This window comes from Urocampus carinirostris, chromosome 6 (genome assembly GCF_059441175.1).
Source record: "Urocampus carinirostris isolate Australia breed hairy pipefish chromosome 6, RoL_Ucar_1.0, whole genome shotgun sequence".
NCBI lineage: Eukaryota > Metazoa > Chordata > Actinopteri > Syngnathiformes > Syngnathidae > Urocampus > Urocampus carinirostris.
The window spans coordinates 19,051,413-19,073,984 of NC_142354.1; the positions used below are offsets into that span (position 1 = coordinate 19,051,413).

Genomic DNA, 22,572 nt, shown 5'->3' on the forward strand with positions numbered 1-22,572 from the left:
TGATTAGTTGAATAGCCTACTTGTATACTTTTTCATGATATTCTAATATTTTGAGATAGGATTTTTGAGTTTTCTTAAGCTGTAAGCCAAATTCAGCAATATTAAAATAATAAAAGGCTTGAAATAGTTCAGTTGATGTGTAATGAATCCAGAATGTATGACATTTTTGTTTTTTTAATTGCATTACAGAAAATAAAGAACTTTATCACAATATTCTAATTTTCTGAGACAGTCCTGTATACTATCGGCTGCCACCAACATATATGAATAAAAGTTACGGTTATTCGGCTGATCACTAGAAAAAACAAAGATACTGAACAATGTTGTCCTTTTTTTTTGCAGATTTCCGATGGCACAATAGTGTGCCGCAGCACACCGGTTGAAAAACACTGGTGTAAAGCAAACCTAAAAAATATGATTGTTTACTTGAAATAACATGGGAAAATTTAGTCATTGATTCAAAATAAATCAAGTGTGACCCTGTGTGGCCCGTGTTATTGAGAAGAAAGGATTTCCAGTGCATCCATTTACAATTCGGCATCCATGCTCGATACGTGTGCTATTGAGTGTGAGATTTGATAAGAACCAGCAGTGAGAGTGCCCAACTTTCAGGTTCAGTGCCGCTTGTGTATCCGTCCGTCGTCACTAAAGGTTACCCTGTTTGTCTGAGGAGGAGGAAGAAGTGGACGGCGACGGGGAAGGAGCTTTAGGAAAAACCCTGTCGGTGGGAGTCATGCCTGGACTGCCCAGACCTGAAGAACTGGAGCTGCTGGAACGGTGCGGCCCTACGGGAGCCGGCCGGACCGGTCTTACGGGTGGTGGCCTGACGGGTGCGTTTGGCCTGCGCACTGCCAGGGCGGGTTTGAAAGTGGTCATAGTTTCGGAGGTGGAGCTGCTGCTGCTCCGTCGCTGGAGTGCCTCAGGGTCTCTGATGGCCATGGTGTGGAGGGGGCTCCCGGGCACGTCCTGACCTCCGGAGGGGTGTTTGAGCGGTTCTAGCGTGTCCAGGACCACGTCGGGGGCGTGCTTGGCAACATTTTGGCGCTCCAGTTCGCACAGCTCGTGGAGGGCTGTGTTCATTGTTTTCTCAATGTCCTGAGAAAAAATGCAAGTCTTACAAACGGAACCTTGATGAAATTGATCTTTTATGTGAAGCAGTGAAGCAAAATCCCATTTCCAAATACAGTGGACCCATAGATACGAAATTAAATTAATAATAATTCTCAGATTGAGATCGTATCTAGAAATGTTCAGATTTTGAACACATTTTCCCCATAAGAAATACCTGAAAAATAATTGATCCGTTTCCGGATTCTTAATCCTAACCAGCTACAAAACACATCTTCCTGAATACTGAAAACACATTCAAATACTAATTAAACGTCCGAATATATTAAAAGGTTAACAAGGTGTCATCATTGAAATAAAGAGAAAGTTTTTAATGACCACTTAAAATGCTCAATTGCTAACTTCAGGAGTCTTGAATGCGTATGTGTTCTCCGCATAATACACCAGCAACATCCACTGGCATTAGCATGCAAGGCTAAGGTTAGATGATCTTTTATGTGCTTGTGGCTTGGCAGCTTTTTCTCGTTAGCAATGATGAATGTCCGTCGTGGTCCCCAAAAAAGCCTGTCTCATTGCTGATAAACACTTGTTGCGGGTGACAACCTTTGTAGGAAATTAGTGAAACGAAACGTAACATAAAGCCAGCGCACACCTGGCGCCAACCATGCGGGGAACCTGTCGTCCATGCCTTTGGCTGCAGTGCCCATTTAGCTGTTTTCAGCTGCCTCGTTTTCAGCTCTACTAAAAGTTGTTTACATCACATGATTTCGGATCATGTCACCATTCTAGATGGCGACTATTGCGAAGATTACGAAGAGAAGCACAGATTTGCAACTGCGCTAAAAGAAAACGCAAATGAGGACTGGGTCGCGTAAAATGTGAGCCCTGGATTTCCAAATGACAGCCCCAAAGCAAATATATTTGGAGATTAGTGCGAGATTGGAACACAAGTCATTTTTTGTGTTTGTGTTGTTAAACCTCCCGCTGTAACAGACAAAATTGCATTTGCTTCCCATTGTCCCTTGGGGATTAAAGGAAATTCCAGTAACTTGACAATCCCTCCGATGATAAGGAAAGAAAACTGTAGCGTTTTTGATAGTTAACTTCCACTAATGTTCAATTCGAACGTATGACTTGAGGGCTGAAATTCTTTTTACATTGTGAGTACATACTATATTGAATATAGTACTGTCAAACCACCCATTTTGCTCCTGTTATGTATCATATGAATAATAATGGCAAAAGAATGGGCTAATGTCTCCTCTAGAGGGGCACCATAAATGTTTTCAGACATCACCGCGTTTTATACATTGAGCACATGCATTGAGGAAAAGGGAAACTTGCTGTTTTCCTTTGTCCACCGCACACTGAAGGAATCTGGCGACTGAGCGCCAAAATAATCATACATGTTTGATACTCGGCATCAAAAGTGGCCAAGCACACATGACGCCAACAGCAAAATGCCGATCGCCAGTGGCATCGTACCCGGTTTGGGCCAGGTGTACCTGAGTGGGGCTCAAACTCTTCCCCAGCTTTGGTGTCTGTACTCGCTGCTTCCCCATTGTGTTTCGCTAAGTGTATGACAGTCTATTTCAAACACTCGGCACTCTAGGGGTAGTGCCTGAAAATTTTTGTTTTTTCGATGTTTCCACAAACGACTTCTCGTATGTCAAATTTCTCACAACTTGAGTATCCCATTTGTATAGGGGCCACTGTAATATTTGACATCGATATCCATCAGTGGTGGTAAACGAGTTCAAACAGTTCACCTCATCGAGCGCTTCCGCCTCCAGGACTTTGTGGTCGCCCACGCTCGGAAGTCGAGTGGCGCCGGTAGACGAACGCTGGGGTTGCCCGCTGGCCCCGAAGGTAGCTAGGCGCCGACGCTCGGGACTCTCAGCAGGGCCCCTGCTCACAGCTATTTTGTGAGGGCTGCAAGGACGGGGTGCTACCCTCGGGGACCCGTCGTGGGGCCTGGTGGGGCTGTCGCCGTTTCTGTGACGCGGGTGCGGGGCTCCGTCCGACCGCACCCTCGCCCTAAATATAGAATTGTCTTTATTTTCATTGATAACACTGTAGCGAACATTGTATACAACGAGAAGGCAGCATTTGGAATTTGATGTTGTGGCCTACATCATCCAGTTCTAGTATTGACCCACCTTCCTACAGGCATCGCATAGCGACGATCTAGAGGGTGTTCAGTCAAAGACTGATGCTCATGTCTGGATGAGGACCGGTCTTCATGGTAGCCGCTGCTGCTCTCGCTGTCTGTCCTTTGAATGGTTTCTGAGAATGCATCATCCCTGTTCCGGATTTTAAAAATTACACAAACAAAACAGTGTCATTGAGATTGGATTGTGTGGGGAAGGGCAAGTTCAACAAAAGAGTGTGAATTTAAATGTAAAACCTCTAAAAAAACAAACAAAAAAAGCCCCATGAAGTCTACCTTTGGCCAGGATACAACCCACTATCACGGGACAGAGTAACGTTTTCACATTTGCTTTTTGTGCAATGGTAAATACGTGCTTGTCTTCATAATCGCCATCTTGAACGATCCCACGATTGACGTTAACAACTCTAAACAGAATTGGAAACCGCGCAACTAGCTTCAGGTGTGTTCCAGGCTTAAGAATCTGCAAACATTTTTTTCTGCCCCATTCGGAAAAACAAGGCAACAAAAAAGAAGCAAACTCATTTCACGTACATGTCCTGCACCACAATGTACTGATGTGGGATGAGGCCGTCCACGCCGTTATGTCGGCCTTCCCACCAGTCCTCGGAAGCCCGCAGGTAGAGCAAAAGCGAGGCGCCTTTCTTGAAAGAAAGCTCTCTAGGACTTCGGCCTACGTAGTCAAACTTGGCTATGGCCTCGATCTGCTCCAGCTCTACCTCAAAAACAAATGAGGTCAAATACTGTATACATCGAGAAAAGCTTTTAACTCACCATCATCACTGGTGTTGGGTCCGGTACCGTTGTCCACCTCATCGAGTGCACCGGCGTCACTGTGTGGGCTCTCACTGTGGAGGTAAATGAAATACCATGAAATCCAAAATAGAGCAACCATTAAAAACACTATATAAATGCAGACCATAACATAACAAGATAACATAACATAACATGTACTGCCAATCTTGAAAATTAATGTATCTATTCGCGTATAATGCACATTTTATTTTTTTACCTAAAACATGAGGCTTTACGGTAGTATATTACCGAATTTGTGAAATTTTTGATCAGTCAAGAAATATCGCGGACGATTATTGTAAAACAATGGATGCAATGGGAAAAGAACCTGGGTTGTGATAGTGATGGCACCAAATCCTAACCACCAAACCACTAATGAACAAATAATTTAAGGCGTTAGATGTGATCTCCTTATCACACTATTTTTACGGTACTATACACGAATGTTAGAAAATGGAGGAAACAGAAACTCGTCCTGAACGAAATTAATGAACGCAAAAAAACACGGCGAGGGAAACAACTTTTTGGTGAATCTGATACAGAATCTGACTTTAAAGGACATTAAATAAACTATAGTATATTTGTGTTAGTATTGTGTTCATAGTTTAAGTTGTCAATAAATTATTTTAATAAAGGCCGGCTGTCAAAAATGTGTGTCACTGCTTAGTTTGAATTGAGAAAAAAGAAGAATTAATCATATTTAAAACTAATTAATTTGGTAGTATGAATGGGCACAGATCAATAAGAAGTAGTATCAGTGATATTTCAATCCTTTTTTGAAGGTGGTTGATATGAGAGTCACGTGCCCCCTAATGGTCGTTTTACAAACAGGAACAATGAATTAGGCGAATTGAAAACAAATGTTCAGTTTGCCATTTGAAGGTTTTTCTTTAAAGGTGAATAGGGGTTTTTATAACTTAGTTATAGCTGTATTTGATTGCTTTAGGACCAGAATTAACTATTGGTCTGAAAAAAACAGTACTAATAATCACTTTAAGTACATAGAGTACGTTTGCTAAGTTTGGACATATTGTTTTATGTTAATGTGCAAAATGTATACGATCATTTGCTCTCAAGGTATTTTGAAACGTTAGGGTCTCCAACCTTTTTCAAACTGAGAGCTTTTTTGTTGTTGTTACTTGTTTATTAGCTTAAAGGGATATGCATTACTAAAATAACAACTTTTATTACTAAGTTGTTACTATGTTATTACTAGGTCAATTATTGGAAATTGGGTCAAATTAATTCAGTCAACCACAAAAAATAACATTTGAATAGAAAATCACAATTAATATTTTCACAACAGGTCGCGGGCAACTCAGCTGTTTTAAGGTGCACCCTGGTGCCCACAGGCACTATGTTGGAGACCCTAGACAATATCTAAATGTACAGTAGATATCAAGGCAACATTGACAGTTGTGTAAAGTTTAGCACTTTGTTCACTACTATTAAGTTTAAACTTTAGTAGACACTAAAAAACTGGAGAACTTTGAACTTGCAAGGAGAAACAGGGAGAGGAGCCTTCGGATAAGACAATAACATTCCCCTCTTTTTGATGCCAGCTCCCCTGAGCCTCCTCTTTTTACCAAATCTTCAAGGTTGCAAAAAATAAATCAGCTCCAACGGGTGTGGATGGCAAAGAACAGCAACACTGATCGATAGCGACAATGGTGTCAAAACAACGAACAACAGACTGCAATAATAGTCAAAATAAGGAACAGGAATCCTATGGAATTTCCTTCGCATTTCTTCCATGTTAAAAACAGAATGAAGTTATAGTGTGATAGTAAAAAAACAAGAACAGTTTCTCCAAATTATTAATTGCTGTAAGCACTACTTGAGAACCACGGGTATGAGTGATACGAGAGATTGGGAATAGTGCGTCTAGAACTATTCTTGACTTTGTGTTATTTTTGCTATTGTTATATCATAACTGTTATTATTAATATTATTACAATTGTTGTTAAATAATTGGTGTGTTTAAATAGGGAAGATGAAGGGGTAGGGAATATAAGCATTTGCTTCTGACGAACCCTTTTCGAACAGCTTATGTAACATTATTTTGTTGTTGATTTATTGTTTTTGTTCTGTTTTTATTTTAATGTTCGAATAAAGTTTTCATTCATTCATTCACGTATTCTAGAACTACAGTTACATGTATATTATCCCTTTTGGCGCATGTACCACTTGGCACTAAATGAAAATAGAGAAAAAAAATAAACAAAAATAGCAACTCTCTTGTTTTTTCAGGAGATATTCATTAAAGGCCAGTGACAAGTTCCCCGAACATATCCACAATCATTTAAAACACATATGTCAGAGTCAAGGCCCGCGGGCCACATTAGACCCGCGAGAGGGTTTTACCTGGCCCGCGTGACGATATCAATATATTATTAGATCTGGCCCGCAGGCCGCTGCAAGCCAGCAGCCCGCAGTACGCATGAATACTACATTTCCCACAATGCAACGGGGACGCGCCGAGCGGGAGCAAAGCGGGAGGCGGTTTGATATATTCAGCAGTCGATCAGCAGCAGTCATTAGCATAACAGCAAAAATTAGCCCACAGATACCCATCAACATCAACTTGTGCAAAAGATGAAGCACTGCCAAGTATCAGCGTCAGCCTCAAACAAGTAATGTAGAGTTGTAGTAATACAGTACTGTATATAAATGTATGTAAATACAGTAATAATACAGTAATGTTTCCTGTGCAATTACACATTTGAAGTTTTTACTCCGTTCAAGTTTAAAAGTTAAATATGCACATAAAGAAGGTCTTGTTTTTTGTTGTTCCCCTCGGGAATTTTAAAGCTTTATTGTCTATGTTGACTATGTTGTTTTTGTTTGCCGACTCTGTCCTGGGAGTGTTTCTTGTTTTTCGGCTTTTCATGGAAAATAGATCTTGATGTGGACAACAGTCTTTTGATAAAATTGTCTCCTATTTAGCAGAGAAAATGACTTTTGATTGTTATTATTTGTTAATCAGTAATTCCTTTTTTTCACACTAACCCAGAGAAAGCACAGAAAGGAAAGTCAATGTACATTTGAGCAGGACAGATGAGGTCCAGTGTGTTGATTGCTATTGGTTTTAAGTAACAAGAGATTTTTGCACTTTATTTTATTGTATTTCGAGGCAATATTTCTTTTTAATAATTTCAGATGATTGAATGATAGAAAATGGTTATGAGTTGTTGTTATGAGATATGTTATGAGTTTTTTATATAAAGGACATTTGTATTTTGTGCCTGCTGAAATTAAAAATGACTGACAGAGTCATAAGAAAATATTGCTTTATTTATCCAATCATATTGTAATATATTTGTTGTGTTTTCAGTAGGTTAAATCTTGGTTTCAGTAAAGATTGGACAGTCCGGCCCTCGGCTTGTAGCCAAATGTTTTATTTGGCCCTCCGTCCATTTGACTTAGACACCCCTGATTTAAAACAATTTTAAGTTGAGCTTTGCTAATTTACCAGTTCAAAGCACATTTCTTGCTGATGCATTTGTTATGAAACAAAACCCTCATAAGGCGCCATTTTTGTGCTTTCGCATCACTGTCCAACATCCCATTTTTGTTTACATTTTCCATTGGTCTCAAGTCTGTCAACACGCAGATATTTATAGTATAGTGCTTCAAAGATGCTGCATTGATGACACAAGCCAGAGGTGGCGGTTGTGAGTGAAAAAGTTCTGCATTTTGTACAGCTCCTTCAAGTAAAGTAAGTCCTGATACATATTTAAGTAGACTTGTCTCTGTCTTTGCAGTAATGAATCATTTCCTGATGCTTCCTGCCTTGAACTCACCAGTATTCCTCGCCTCCAGCCATGCATTTCTCATATACAGGTCCCTCCAACTCACGCAGGGCCGGGAATATAGCTTCATGGTGGACGATGATGGTTTTAATGACCTCGTTAACATGCGCCTGGCAGGCTACGGGATCCTGGTCCTCCGGTATGGGCATCAGTGTGGGCCCGAAGCAAATGGCCAGGTTGTAAGGATCCATCATGTTTTCATCACTGTACTGGGACAGACTGGAAAGGGTAGAGGCAATTAGCGCTGTCGCTCGGCGGGGGTTGCTCGCTACGAGGTCACTTACTGATTTAGAAAGGCAAAAAGGTATCGCATGACGATGACCACAGGCTGCTGAAGAGTGGCGACAATCCGCCGAAGGTGATGTGCTCTGTCGGAACCGAAGTCGAGCTCTAGAAAACAGCGGCAAGAGAAATCAGTTAGACGGAACATTGCGTAGCGTAGAATAGCATTTAATATCATAGCATAGTGTTTCTTAGTATATCTAATCAAAATCTATCTAATCTAGTCTGTTGTAACTACATTTTAAATCCTGATTTGTGTGTGTGAGTGTGTGTATGTGGCTTATAGGCTCCGAAACAAGTATACTGATTTTTGTAAAAATGTACACAGTTGAACTGTAGGCCTCTACGCGTGTCTTTAGCTAGGTTTTATGTCAAGGCACCCCCAATAGATACCAACAAAATCGATAAACATCTGCTTTCGTGTGTTCTTTAACACCCTCTGGTGACCAAATTGGGTATGGTAGCTCCTGACCACTGACCACTCCAAGCAGCCGAACGTTAATGTATCATCCTTAGCTACCTTATTCATTTGTGTACTGTATAACGCGCATTTGTGTATAACACGCACACCTACTTTATAATTATAAATCGGTATGACTTTTTTTCCCCCACTCTTTCTCAGCTCAAACTAAGTGACCAACGTTGTTGAATAAGTGCGGCCATGATTAACAATAATTTATTGACACTGTAAACTATGAACACAATATAAAAATAAAATCTGCATTATCACCACACGAATTAGAGGTAATTTTAAACAAATGTTTACTTTAATTTGTTTTTTAAATAACATTTTGCTCTGTTTGAAAATGTTCCCCCTGGAAAACATAGCTCTCTCCCAAAGTTTAAGAAAACAATAAATGAAAAGGATGTTTACATGACATCATGGGTCCTCAGTCAAAACTGGCAGATGACTACTAATTGCATAGAACTCTTTTGCTACATTGTTAAGCATTTTTATCATGAATCATGAAAAAAATGACTTTTTTACAAAATGTTTTTAGTTCCAACAAATATAAATCTTATGGTTTCACATTTTAGGATTTTTGAAAATTCAGGACAATTAAGGCCTAATTTTTTAGAATAATAAATTTAATGCTTTATATGACTTCAAGGAACCGTGGGAACCCTGGTTATACACAAATACATACGGTAAATACAGTGGCCCCTATATATACTATCTACTCTAGTAACGAGAAATTCACAATTTCGCTCCAGCAGAAAATCTTGCCCGACGTACGAGAGAACATTAAAGTTTACAGAATTTACAGAAACTACCACGAGAGACAGCTGGAGACAGCTCACCACTAACATCAGTTGGTCCCAGTTAGCACGTGTGTTTCCTGCCATACAGGTCTGATCCTGCCCTTTTTGTGTTGTTTTTGATCATGCTCCCTCACTCTCACACCTCTTTCCCTCACTCCTCGACCACCACACACTTCCTCCTTGCTGAGTGCCAATAATAAACTCACCTTTGATTTTGTTTACATGATCTTATTTATCTTATAAGTAGATTTTGACATTCAATCACTATTTGAATGTTTTTTCAGTGATCAGGAAGACGTGTTTCATAACTGTTAAGTGGTAAGTTGGATGATTTTGGGAAGCTGGGAATGCATTCATTGGTTTTATTCATTTATTATAGGGAAAATTAGTTCGCGATATGAACAATTCTAGATACGAGAGAGATCCGGGAAAAAAAGATTCTCATAGGTAGAGGGGCGAGTGTAATGGATACAAAGCTTCACTACTGCAAAGACAGAGTACTTAAGGTATTTTTCTAGTCCTGAACTTTTCCCCAAGATCCCCCCCGAGGCTCATAACCCTTGTCTTAAAGGGGCATAACTTGAGCCCTGTTTTTCCCCACCCCCGGTTTTATGTTTTTGTTTCATTTTCACCTATAAAACTCAGGACTCCCCAAGCTTCCTGTAAATGTTATGAGCTTGCATGAATAAGTAATATTAAAATAAGAAAGAATACGGTTTATTCATGACAATACAAAACAATGCTTGTTCACACTCTTTCTTGAAAGAGTCAAATCTCATTCATGTAACCCGATTCCTCCTCCTCTTAACACTTGAAAGAGAACAAGAGCCACTCTTGGAATGTCAATAAGCAAACTGCGAGCGGCTTCCCCAAACACAGTGAGAGCTTCGTGTTTGACATGTTTCCGGGACGATGACTCACTCGTAGTGGAAATGAGGTCAAGGAAATGCTCTTTTGGGAAAAGCGGCTTCTCCAGACCCCTGAAGTAGAGTTTAAGAACGCCCGCTACAGAGTTGATGTCATGATCCGACTGATCGTCCACCAGGGGATCTTCTCCTGCAGACATAAAGTCAACGTCACAAACATAACAAGAAGGTTGATCCATGCAAAACTAGCCTCTTTCATGCATTGCAATTGAGTAGTGGGGTTTCGTTTTTGTGGCTCTTTTGTTGGATAATATGCTGTTAATTGTGGTCGGAAGGAGCAAAGTTTCTTGACACTTTTTTATATTTTGTTTGGTTAGTGGGCGCAACAGGTAATGGGAGCTCCCAAGGCATCGAGTTTATACTTTGAAATTATGAAAATAAATTACAAATAAAATCACCATATTAGGCATGAGATCAAGAACCGGAACAGATAACGACCCAGATGCGTGACGTTTCTCAAACAAGCTTATATTTTACGGGAAATGGGGCAGTCATGCACATTAACCCAATCGCCAGTGATTCAGCGATCATTGGGCTGAAGAAGTAAGGCAGCAGTCTGGCGTGGAAGGACAGGAAGCCGGAGGCCGACGAAATCGATACTAATTCACGAGCAGATATCGGACAGATGGGGTCGATACCGGACAGGACGGGACGGACAGGATTGATATTCAACACTGGAGATCGAAATCAAACAGGACAAAATAGACGGGAAGAATACCGGACAGGAAACACAAGCAGGAAACCGGACAGAGTCACAACCGACGTCTTGCGGGTGCAGAGGTTCGTTGACGGACTGACAAAGGATGAGTGAGAGCACTGAGCTTAAATAGAAGGGAAGCCAGTCTGTCAACTAGCCGCAGCTGGCGCCACACGGGTGGGGCCAATTAGGCGCAATGGCAACCGTGACACATGAATAAATACCAAGGATACATGCATTATTATGAATATTATTTTCCTTTTTTTCCACTGGTGAATTTAATTTATTAAGATAGAAGTGAATAAAACAGAACAGAATAGAATAGAGTTCGCTTCTCAAGGTTTCTCCATTTTCCTCATGCTGATGTTTTTGAGTTTTTCCTTGCCCTCATGTAGGTTTCAGATCAGGGGATGGTGTAATAATAGGCTGTAGTTTGAAATAGTCTGTGATCTGTGAAGCCCTTTGACACCCCTTGTGTTTAAGGGCTATACAAACAAAATGACTTGACTAAATGCAAACTAGTGCTCAGTTGAGAAGAACACTGGCACTGACCTCTTTCAAATGCATTTTTAATGTCGTTGACTTCCACTTGTGAACCAGGGACTCGAAATATACCTTGCTGCTGGAGACCTGAAAACAAACAAATGAGTTAAGGTATATTAAGGGGAACAAAAGTATAAAAAGCAGTGCAAATATCATTACTTTAAGTAAGCTGTTTGACAAAAATAAGGCAGATATTCAATTTTCTTTGCTAATAGACAAATGCATTAGTTTTCTATGGGTTAAAACTTTAGACTACATAATATTCTATTTATTATGCTGTCTGGTTAAATAACTGAGAAATAAATTAAGTAATATATATCCCCCCTGTATTGATTATGAAATGTTCTGTATGTTGTGTAAGGAATTACTATCAGTGTCACTACTTCACAAACTTAATTCCTTCTACTACTACCGAGATTAACACATTGAAATAATGATGACCTGGTGACCCACCATGGAGAAAAACGATTGCAAAGACTTTAGTTCGGGACTAAATTCAGACAACATTAAACGAGATAAACACAGATATCATTGATTTTTTTTGACTCCATTTGGATCACTTTGGACTGGCTAAATGCAACCTGATTTTAGACCTAAATCGAGTCCAAAACAGACCAGACTAGATTCAACCCAAAATCCAATGCACAAGAGACGCCTTGTGCAGAGTGGGTAAAAAAGAGTATTCTTCTTACATATAATCAATATTATTATACAATATTTCTATAGTTGGATTTTTGATAATAAAGACAAAATTGAAATTCAAGCAAATGCATTGGGAATTTTAATCTTGTTTTCTATGCACTATATCAGTGTTCTTTGTGATCTTTTTAAACCAGGGCAAACCTTTTTACATCAAAGAATATCAAGGTTGACCGCTGGTCTGTCGACACCAGTGTCATGCTTTTTTTTTAAATCTTAGCTCATCACATACCTGTCAATCTGTACGGTTTTGCCGTACAAAGTACGTTTATTATGCATTCTGAGAAGTGTACGACAAACGAGAAAATCTGTACGGGAAAACGCAAATTTGTCAATTATGGTTCGCCGCGGAAGCCTCTATTTCGATATCGTTTTTTTCGTTGCAAACGAAGCAAGCGGTTTGATGTAGTGAAAGGAAGTCAGTCTCTTTTTAGAGAACCGGCTTTTTCGGCTCAACTCATTAAAGAGAGCCGGCTCCCAAACGGCTCACTTACTTTGATGCATTATATTACAAATTATTATGTTGTATAAAGAAGCTAAGGAAAAAAGGAAGTACAAAAGGAGAAAATGTAAAAAGACAGGTTTGTGGTTATCCCTTTAATCAGTATATTACCAACATTAACTTAATGCAGAAAATGAATTCATGATTTGAATAATATAATAATATTATATTTGTATGTCTTTTTTCCTTCTACAGTGAACATCCAAGATACTTAATTTTTGAACTTTTTTTTATAATAAACCTCATTCATGTCGAGCAACTCAGGATCTCACAACAAAATGTTAATTAACAATATAAATGATATAACGAAACACATGTACAACATAACATGTTAAACTACATAAATAAACACGTTTGAAAAAAAAAAATATGATGAAAGATTATTTTGTAAGGGAAAATACGACAATTTGTAAGGGCATGGAGCCCTGGAGGTTGACAGGTATGTCATCATGTTGCTCTACTTGACAGTATAAGGTTTACCTTATCGTTTGCGGTGACTGTGGCTCACGAGGTAATACAGCTTATTCATTTTGGTTAATGATTTTGCTTTGATGATTGATTTTACATATATTTGACTCGTTATTCGAGTTTTACTGTTATTTTATTTTGTTTTTCTTGAGAAATATAAAAAAATAATTGTTCAAAATGAGAAAAAAATGTTTTGACGGCTCAGCATTTTTCTTAACCAGTTCCTATCTTTGTTTCTTTGTATGTTTTGATGTCATTATTTTATTTTGCTGTGCATTATTCAATAGCATCATCAAACACTATCGGTTCTTAAATATATTTCCTTGTACTACTTGGTGAGCAGATACATAGTATATAAATATGGAAAAATGGTAATCTGCTGCCACCTACTGATATGGATGAATGTTACAGTTACCCGGAGAAGATAATGAACAATGGCAGGTTTTTCCTTTGCATAAAGATAAAATTGGGCAATTTCCTGTGGCACACTGCTTCAAAAACACAGTATTTCATCATTGTCTTAAATTAACTGTCTGATTATTAAACATTTGTAATTTTTTTTAAGTAGAAATCTGCCCTTTGAGATTCCTTGTGATTAAGAGATAAACAAATACACATGACTTGACTTGACAAAATTGCCCCCCCCCCCCAAAAAAAATTGAAGGTGGATCCCTAATAACTTAATCAGATATGAACATTAGCATTCCGTTTGAGCTCTTTTACGGTTTTCCCTTAGGGAAATTATTGTGATGTTTGGAGCATTCTATGACAAAAATACACCACACCAACATGAACTGAAGCACCTACCGTAAAGATTTATGTATCGAATGCAACTCTCAACCACCACTGGTATGGGCTGCCCCGAGTCCTGCAGTAACATTAGGAATATTATAGGCAGATGAACCATAATTACATTAAATGATAAAATCTTCACATTTAAATCAAATTCTATCAATTGATTTCAATACACAACAAGGCTATGATATGCAACGATTGTTATTCTTACAGTATGTACACATAAAGCAACAACAACAGAACATTAGCCCAGAAATGTAGCAAAATGGTGATGCCACCCAGCTGTAGGACAGAGTACCTGAGTCCTGGTTCGGACATTCCGTCTTCCCCTGGGCACAGAGCAGTAAGGCGCGTAGACAGCGGAAGAGAGGCGACAACAACCACAAACAAGTTAGTTAGAAAGACAGATCTCACAGAGAGAAAAACAAAAAGAGGTCTGGAAATGCCAAAAGCGTCGCTTCAGTGCCTTACGGGGCGGAAGTGGGGAGCTACGTTTAAGTCAGATCCCCTGCCGTCTCAGTCCAAAGCCTCCACCTACTTTTAAAATCTGTTTTTAAAATGATTAGGACTGAGGACATACCAAAACGGCAGGAGTGATGTAGACTCTGCGGTGACAAGGCGACGAGCAAGAGAATCAGAGCGTGAGCGGGCCGGAACGTACGAGTGGAAGGTGGCCGAAAGGTGAGGGTTGGGGGCGGGGGGAAAAAAAGAACCACCAGCGAAACGGCACAGCTCACCAAGAAACAAAAGAGCGCACGGTGGGCTCGTACCTGGATGAAGGCCTCCATATTGCCGTTAAACAGCTTACGCCTAAAAACGGAGCGAGGTCTAGACTTCCGCATTCTCTGGGGTTTAGGGGGAGGTTTGGGGGGCCTGGGGAGAGGTTGGGGGTTGCACGGTTGGTATGACAATGAGAAAATAATTATTCAATAAATATCACATCCCAACTCTCCAGCTTTGGTATCGGCTCTTGTCGGCCAGCTGCAATCAAGCCAATTGGAGAGCCCGACTTGACGTTCCAGTTGAAAGCACATTTCATTGGGAAATCTCCAATAAACTACTCATTTTCATCTAATGGTTTAGTACTAGTTTATTACATTTATTTGGGGGGAAAACAATCTGTTTTTATGACTCATAGACGCATTTTTAAAAGGGACACTGTAACATCTGACCGGTCGAGGTTGATGTCACGTAAAATAAATAATAAATAATATTTAAGTTCTATTTAAGTTCTATTTAAGTTCCGTGTTCTCACTCTCCGTTTGTCAGTCCGTCAACGAACCTCTGCCCCGCAAGACGTGGGTTCTGACTGGTTCTGTTGCCTGTTGGTATTTCCTGTCAAGTATTGTTCCGGTTTATTTTGTCCTGTTTAATATCGGTTTCCAGTTTTGTTCACGTCTATTTTTGTCCTGTTTATTATTCTCTGCAGTATTTGTTCCCATCAAGTTTGTCCTTTTTAATTTCGATATCCTGTTTCTATGTCAATCCTGTCTGTCCTGTCTGGTGTCGACCCCATCTGTCCAAGATCTGCTCGGGCAATTGGTGTCGATCTCGTCGGTCTCTGGCTTCCTGTCTTTCCACGCCAGACTGCTGCCTAACGCCTAACGTGCATGACTCCCCATTTCCCGTAAACTAAAAGCTTGTGTGAGATCCTGTTCCAGTTCATAAAAAATATATATATATATAAAATATATTTATTTACATAAGTTTGAACTTTTTTAAATTGTGTTCTGGAAAGAAAAATTGTATAACAATTTTTGGGGTCAAATATTTAATTAATACATTCTGGACAATGCGTCCCTTAAGCGAATGCAATCAGCTTCCGTAATTAAGACCAATAGTTGCTCAATTATTGTTCGAGTAGCTTATACATTTATGTTTTTGATATTGGAAACCTGCAGAGGAGGTGTCATAGGATGCCAAATCGATACTTCGGCTATTATTGTGCATTGTTGTTTGTTGTTTTCACTATTACATCATTGTCGCTATCGGCCAATCACGTTGTTGTTCTTTGATTTTCCACACTCTTTAGGACGGATATGCATTTGGAACCTATGAGACGTTACAAAAGGAAAGACAGGGTTCAGGGGCCGGCCTTTAGAACAGATTGGACTTTCTTATCTGAAGGTTTCTCTCCTGGTCCTCCTTGCCAGTTCACAATCCATTGATGTCTTCTTTCCTAATGTTGGATGTTTACTAAACTATAAACCTAACAGTAGCAAATAAATGTGACCCAAAAATTCTAAATCATTTCAAACTCATTGTTTATTACACACTATTTTGATAGAGCATTTAGATGTGATTATAATGGAAAAACTGCATTTATGGGCCACATTGAAATATCAGTGCGTTTTTTTTAATATTCAAAATAAATAAGTCTACCTTTCATGACTGTTATTTTGTTTGTTTCGTTGTGGTTTTAGGTTCTCCAATTTATGTGCGTGACGCTTCAATTACAGTATAAAAATTGTAAACGGAGAACTACTAAAGTTAATTGGACTCTCCGTGAGACAAAAGCCAAGAGGCTCGAGGACATTCCATGGTTGTGTATTGGCTCTAATGATAAAAATCCATACTTCTAAATGACTTTCCCCGTTTATTTTGCCATATCCAGGGACACCAAGAGAAGAATTTAGAACATCAGTTCCTACTTGATTCACTCACTTGTCGCCGGACATCTTACCTTGTTGTTCCATATTCAGCCCTCTCCCCTAAAAGGAAAAAGAGCACAAAACGCAACTAAATGAGTATATGCTGCTTTTCAAATGGTACAGTCGAAGGGTAGCCAAAAAAATACGAGGCTGCCAGATGGAGACGGAAAAGGGGTTGTTATGAAAAAACAGCCGTCTATTCAGGCGCCCTCAATGGGGTGACTGCCGTGGATGCATTTGTCACACTGCCAAGCAGCAGCCATTCAACTCGTTGTCCCGGTAACACTACAAGAGCCCCTCGAAGTGCCCCGAATTGCATGACTGCTCTGTCTGCAGAGAGCTAACATATCCAGAACCAGCTTTTGGGGTGCTACTTTAGAGCGGATTAATTCACAAGTGTACAAAAGTAACGCACGCGCTTGGATTAATGAATTGCGAAACATAATTTCTGTCATTTGTAAATCTGCTTCCTGCAACCCCCCCTTAAAATCTCATCCCTGGAGCATGCAGAAGACCTGAATAATTCTCTTGGAAACATACTGGATTTTCCCGGTTATTTGGCGCACCCAAAAACGGGAAAAACATTTAAAGTGCACCTTCGTTGCAGAAAATTTATTTCCACCTATAGCTGGATAGTGAATCAAATTAATTCAACAAACTGGTCATTATAAACAATGTTGATTTGAAATTTTGTTATGTTGTAATATTTTAAGAAGAAATAAAATCTGAGTTTAAATTACACAAATCTGGTGCTGATTATGAAAAATTGTTATTACTAAATTAATTGCAATTTTAAGCAAGTTACTAGCAAAATTTTTGCACGATTTATAGAATATAATATCGTTTATTATCAATGTAATGTGTCAAATGCACAACTAAATTAAAAAGTGCCATCCTAATGGTGCAATAAAATGTTAATTATTTAAATCGATTAAAATCATAAGTTTCCAGAGTAAGTAATAAAATGAAGATTTACGTTTTGGACCCTGTCACCTAGGACTCTTTACAACTACTTAATATATGTATAAATTTATGCAGAAACCTTCCAAGTATTACAAATTACTTAAAAAATGTCCCCCCTGTCATTGTGTATCATGCCAGCAAGATCAAATATTTAAATGCATGAAATTTACAATGTATGCAATATAAAATAAATAAAGTGTTGTAACTTGGTCAAACTCAAGGTACCAATCAGAAGTCTCACCTTCTCCTAGTGTCTGTTTCAGAAGATCATGTTTGGCTTGGAGTTTAATAATAAGGTTACTGCCATTTAGGTACTCTTTGTATTTCTGTTGGGAGAAAATGGAAAAATGTTTGATTGCACAAACCATATTCCTTAAAGTGGAGCACGCACACATGTATCATGCGTACCCCTAACGATTTGAATTCGGTGTAAACTTTTGTTCCACTTTTTCTTGGCTCAAACTAAGCATTGCAAGTGGCAAACGTTGTTGAATAAGTGTGGAAAGGAAATGGAGAGGTGAGGCGTAGCTAAAGAAATAGTTATCAAGAATCAAATACCAGGTCATTGCAGATTATAGTAATTCTCAATCATTCTCAGAAATGGCACCGTCTGGCAATGCTGAAGACGCATTGGATTAATGAATACCATTTTAGTTTGAAGGAGTGTTAAACCCCACTTTTGTATGATGGTATGCCCCAGCGGCAGTGTCGTGATGTGTGACATCATGTTGCACACGTGGGAGTACATACATTTCACTTAAGCATACGCTAAGGTTCTCTGCCTCGTTATATTTATTGCATTTCATACACAGAAAAACTATTTTCTTAGATACACTTCGCCTCTGCACCATCGAGAATTGCTGATTATAGATCGCCATGCAAGTGATTTAGATATTGTTACTAAAAAATCGACCATAGGTGACTTGTGGTTTTGCAATTGTGGTGAGTTATATCTTTGACTGATACATACTAATATGATACATCTAAGCATGTCAGCCAAGCCGTAGTTCAAAACACGCACAAAAACTTTTGAGTTCTATCTAAAAAAAATTGTGTTGCAAGTAATATGCGAAAAAATTTGCTTCATGTGCATTACGTACACTCAAACATTGTGTAAACGTTAATCTTATCAGAACTCACAGTGAAGTAAAATCCTTCTGTCTCTTGCTGATTGGATCGTCTCTTGGAGATGTTGACCTTGCTCATGTAAGAATCTGATGAGGCCGACTTGACTGACTCTGTGGACTGACTGTGCTGGAAGGCATCAGACACATCGAAGTCCTCCACTGTGAGCATGTCCTGAAGAGTTTGCATTGTGGCGTCCAGAGTCTTTCTCACCTGAAATAAACACACATGGCATGAAGTAAATATTTCATACAAGTTTTATAATTCCATCCATCCATTTTCTGCACCCCTTATCCTCGCTATTGTCGGGGGGGTTGTATGCTGGAATCCATCTCAGCCATCTTCAGGCAGTGGGCAGGGGAAACCCTGAGCTGGTTGTCAGGGCACACAGAGACAGACAATTCACCCACTAGGGACAATTTAGGACCAGCCATTCAACCTGATAAGAATGTTTTTGGAATGTGGAGGAATCCAAAATGCCCGGAGGAAACCACATAAGCACGGGGAGAACATGCAAACTCCGTACAGGGAGGCTGGTATCTGGAATTTAACCCTGAAGCTCTACACTGTAGGGCTGGTAAGCTAATCACTTATCCGCAGTGTCCCTCTTTTGTAAATATGCAAACAAAAACACAAACCTGATGAAATGTTGGAACTGAATACAGCAGCTTCTTTTTCAGAGAATACATCAAACCGATTTCGTCATTTTTTGTCATTTCTCAGAAAAATACCCAAACTGCTAATCAAACGTTAAAAGATCTAAAATACACTGTGAATTAACGTCAATTTAAGTGAGAAACAATTGTATTTTTCTAGTAATGTACCAGGAATCAGTAAAACAACAGAGCTTATGTCGAGCGGAACAATTAGCTTGTTTCTGAGCTTTTGAGAAATTAGCGACATCAAATAACACAATTTTAATGTTTAACTGATCAAAAACATGCATGTAACAACTTAAAACTGTTGTTAATGAAAAGCCCTTTATGGCTTGTGTGTGTGTGTGTGTGAGCGTGTACACAATACTTTCTATTGCTATGCTAGCTGTAGCTAAACAACGTATAACCCTAATACATACTTTTATTTTGTTAAGAATGAGACATTCACATATACTTTTAGTTTTTTAATGTAAACAAATGAAACAAAAAATAGTGCATATATTATTATAGAAAACTTTATTCAACTTAAATATAAAACTTGTCAAGAAAATTAACTATGTCTTGTGTGTTTTATTTCATACTTTCTAACGCTAGCAGTAGCAGAAAAACACATACTTACTTTGCTCTGAAAAGATTTTAGGCCTTCATTTGTACTTGAGGTTATTAAAAGTACAAATTGTAGAAAAAATATGGTAGTAATTCAGTATATTACATGAGGTCCAGATTTAAAGTTTAAAGCCCATTTTGTGTTTCTTTGATTGCCGAGCATTGTCGACACTAGCTAAGGTTTCATACAGTATTCAAATAGTACAGTAGTAGTTAAACCAGCTTGCAGTAGTTGGTGCTTTACGCTAGCTATAGATTTGACTGTATTAAGAATTGCTAAAATGAGTTACTTGTCTTAGGTTCAAGGCATATTTCACCATTGTTTCTTTGCTAAAATTAGCACATCATACACCCGCCTTAGCTTTAAAGAGTCTCCTGAAATTCATACTTAGCAGACAGTATCACTCTTTGAATCATCCTCCTTTTGTAATAAACTTTGTCAGGTCATGTTTGTGATAAGGCATTTAATATCCTACCGCATCCGAGTAGCAGGAAATTGTCAAAAATCTGCTCGGCCGGTTATTTGACTTCATGATTTTGTTGCAATGTAGACTGCGGTCACAACGACATATCTTTCTATTTAAACCCAGCAAAGGATCCAAAAAAAGAACATGTTACCTCTTCGTTTTCTATTTTGAGCGTTGCCAGGCGAGTCTGGAGCTGCTGGTAGCGCATCAAGAGTTCCGTCTGGACGGGCTGCTGGGCGCTCACCTGGCACACCTGAAATCAAAGCGGGGTCACAAAACTCGGCTGTGATGACTTGAAAAGAAAGGATAAATTGAGCCATAAGAAAAGTAGGACTGGGCATGGACCATTAGTCACATTTTGGGCACATTTTGTCATTGGATATCTCGGAAACCATTAAGGATATGAAAAGACATCTGGTAAATTTGGAAAGTTTATAATCTCAATTTTTACATGTAACCTGGAATATTTTCAATGTGAGCACCATTGGTCACAAGACCAAATTAAGCCGATAGTTGGTTGCCACAGCTTCTTTTTCTTTTGTGCCTTCAGCTCACACACGTCTCTTGGAACAGGGGGCACCTGCAAAGGACATTCCATAGGATGCCAGTTCGGTTTTTTTGACTACTATTAAGCACTGTTTTTTATTGTTTTGGTATTACCTGTACAGTATGTCATTGTTGCTACCAGCCATTAATTACTGTACATTCGGATTTCCGGATCTGGTTTTGTAATATAGGAGATTTCATAAAAAGAAGGGGCTTAGGGGAGGGCCTCAAGAACAATTTGGACTTATCTAAAGGTGTCTCTCCATGTCCCCTTTGAAAGTTCAAAATCCATTGATATATCCTCTCCTTATTTTGAATATCTACTCAAGTTTAAACTTAAATATGTTACATATTAATTGCATTTTAATGTAAAAAATCTGAGATTTTGAAAAAAAAAATCCCCAAATTGTGACAATAAATGAGAAAGTACTTTAAATATAAACATTTAATATATTATTGTATACAGTCAGTGGTGAACTCAAGTGGTGCATTATTACAATCTTCTCCTTTTAATTTGTACTGCAATGCATTTAAAGTAAGTGTAATGTGCGCACTCTTAAAGAGTCGCTTCAATTTCAGATTGCGCAACTAATCGCGGTCAAATCTTTTAATTATTGTCCTGCCCTTAAAAAACACATTGAGACAAACTCGCTATCTCCTGCTCACCTCGTCTCCCATGTGAGGCTGATAGTCAAAACGTGCTGGAGGACAGAACATCTGAGAGTGCATATCCATGAACTTGTGCTTGTCTCCCCTGACGTCCATGGCGTCCACTGCTCCCTCCAGGACGTCCAAACCCTCGTGGCGAGACGTCTCCAGGCTGTATTCGGCTGAAAGGTAAGTTCTCAGGGTCCGCGTCAAGCTTGCGTGGTAGCCCATGTCACAACACTGTAAATAGAAAGAGAAAATTTAAAAGGAAATTTCACGAGTGTGTATGTGCGCAGTCTGAGAGGCCATACTTACATCTATCATATCGGACACATCGTGGATATAGTATTTAGCTACCAAGGCATTAGTGGCTGCCAGATTGAGGAGATAATCATTGCGGGCCTTTGTACACTTGAGTTTGTTTTCAAAATACTTGGCTTGCCTCTATGAAAAAGAGAAACACACATAAGTGCAAGGAGGTTAACAAGTCAGTGCAGTATAGAGGACAACTAGATAATTCTGATACACACCTTCTCTTTCATTTTCTCCATTTTTTTGACAGAACTCCGTCGCTGTGGCCTTTCGTCGTGACCGTAACGCAGCAAGGCGGCGCTGATGTCGTTGGCCTTGCCGATGTGCTTCTCTTCTTGCTTCTCTGCTTCCTTCAATTTGCCTTCGGCGCTGATGCTCTCCGTGTGGTACATGTGGTATGTCTTCATTACCTGTTATGACACACACACAAAGTTCGACTAAATGCTTGATGAAGAAAAATATTCAATGGGGCTTTACAAGCTGCCGCCACCCCTGGCTTTTGTTATCATTGCAGTCTCTGTTGACCGTGTTCATGATGCTCGTGCAAGTACGTGCATTTTGACAGCCTCAAAACCGAT

General features: G+C 39.2%; 1 protein-coding gene across 2 annotated transcripts in view; it reads right to left on the minus strand.

The window, feature by feature from the left end:
• Positions 1 to 243: 243 nt before the first annotated feature.
• LOC148364011 (SLIT-ROBO Rho GTPase-activating protein 3-like) overlaps positions 244 to 22,572 on the minus strand; it is a 56,036-nt gene continuing 33,707 nt past the window's right edge. The window contains exons 5-22 of one of the 2 annotated variants that reach the window (XM_088338137.1): positions 22,213 to 22,404; positions 21,998 to 22,126; positions 21,701 to 21,922; positions 20,640 to 20,741; positions 18,775 to 18,972; positions 17,876 to 17,960; positions 16,704 to 16,731; positions 14,319 to 14,349; positions 14,033 to 14,093; positions 11,566 to 11,643; positions 10,312 to 10,446; positions 8,130 to 8,235; positions 7,837 to 8,064; positions 4,013 to 4,086; positions 3,773 to 3,953; positions 3,228 to 3,371; positions 2,838 to 3,105; positions 244 to 1,095 (exon numbers count right to left, since the gene is read on the minus strand). In XM_088338137.1, the coding sequence (XP_088194263.1) occupies positions 646 to 1,095; positions 2,838 to 3,105; positions 3,228 to 3,371; positions 3,773 to 3,953; positions 4,013 to 4,086; positions 7,837 to 8,064; positions 8,130 to 8,235; positions 10,312 to 10,446; positions 11,566 to 11,643; positions 14,033 to 14,093; positions 14,319 to 14,349; positions 16,704 to 16,731; positions 17,876 to 17,960; positions 18,775 to 18,972; positions 20,640 to 20,741; positions 21,701 to 21,922; positions 21,998 to 22,126; positions 22,213 to 22,404 (2,712 nt within the window). In that variant the 3' untranslated portion in view covers positions 244 to 645. Of the gene's footprint in view, positions 1,096 to 2,837; positions 3,106 to 3,227; positions 3,372 to 3,772; positions 3,954 to 4,012; positions 4,087 to 7,836; positions 8,065 to 8,129; positions 8,236 to 10,311; positions 10,447 to 11,565; positions 11,644 to 14,032; positions 14,094 to 14,318; positions 14,350 to 14,790; positions 14,894 to 16,703; positions 16,732 to 17,875; positions 17,961 to 18,774; positions 18,973 to 20,639; positions 20,742 to 21,700; positions 21,923 to 21,997; positions 22,127 to 22,212; positions 22,405 to 22,572 lie in introns of both variants that reach the window. The other variant, XM_088338136.1, reaches the window with a different exon arrangement.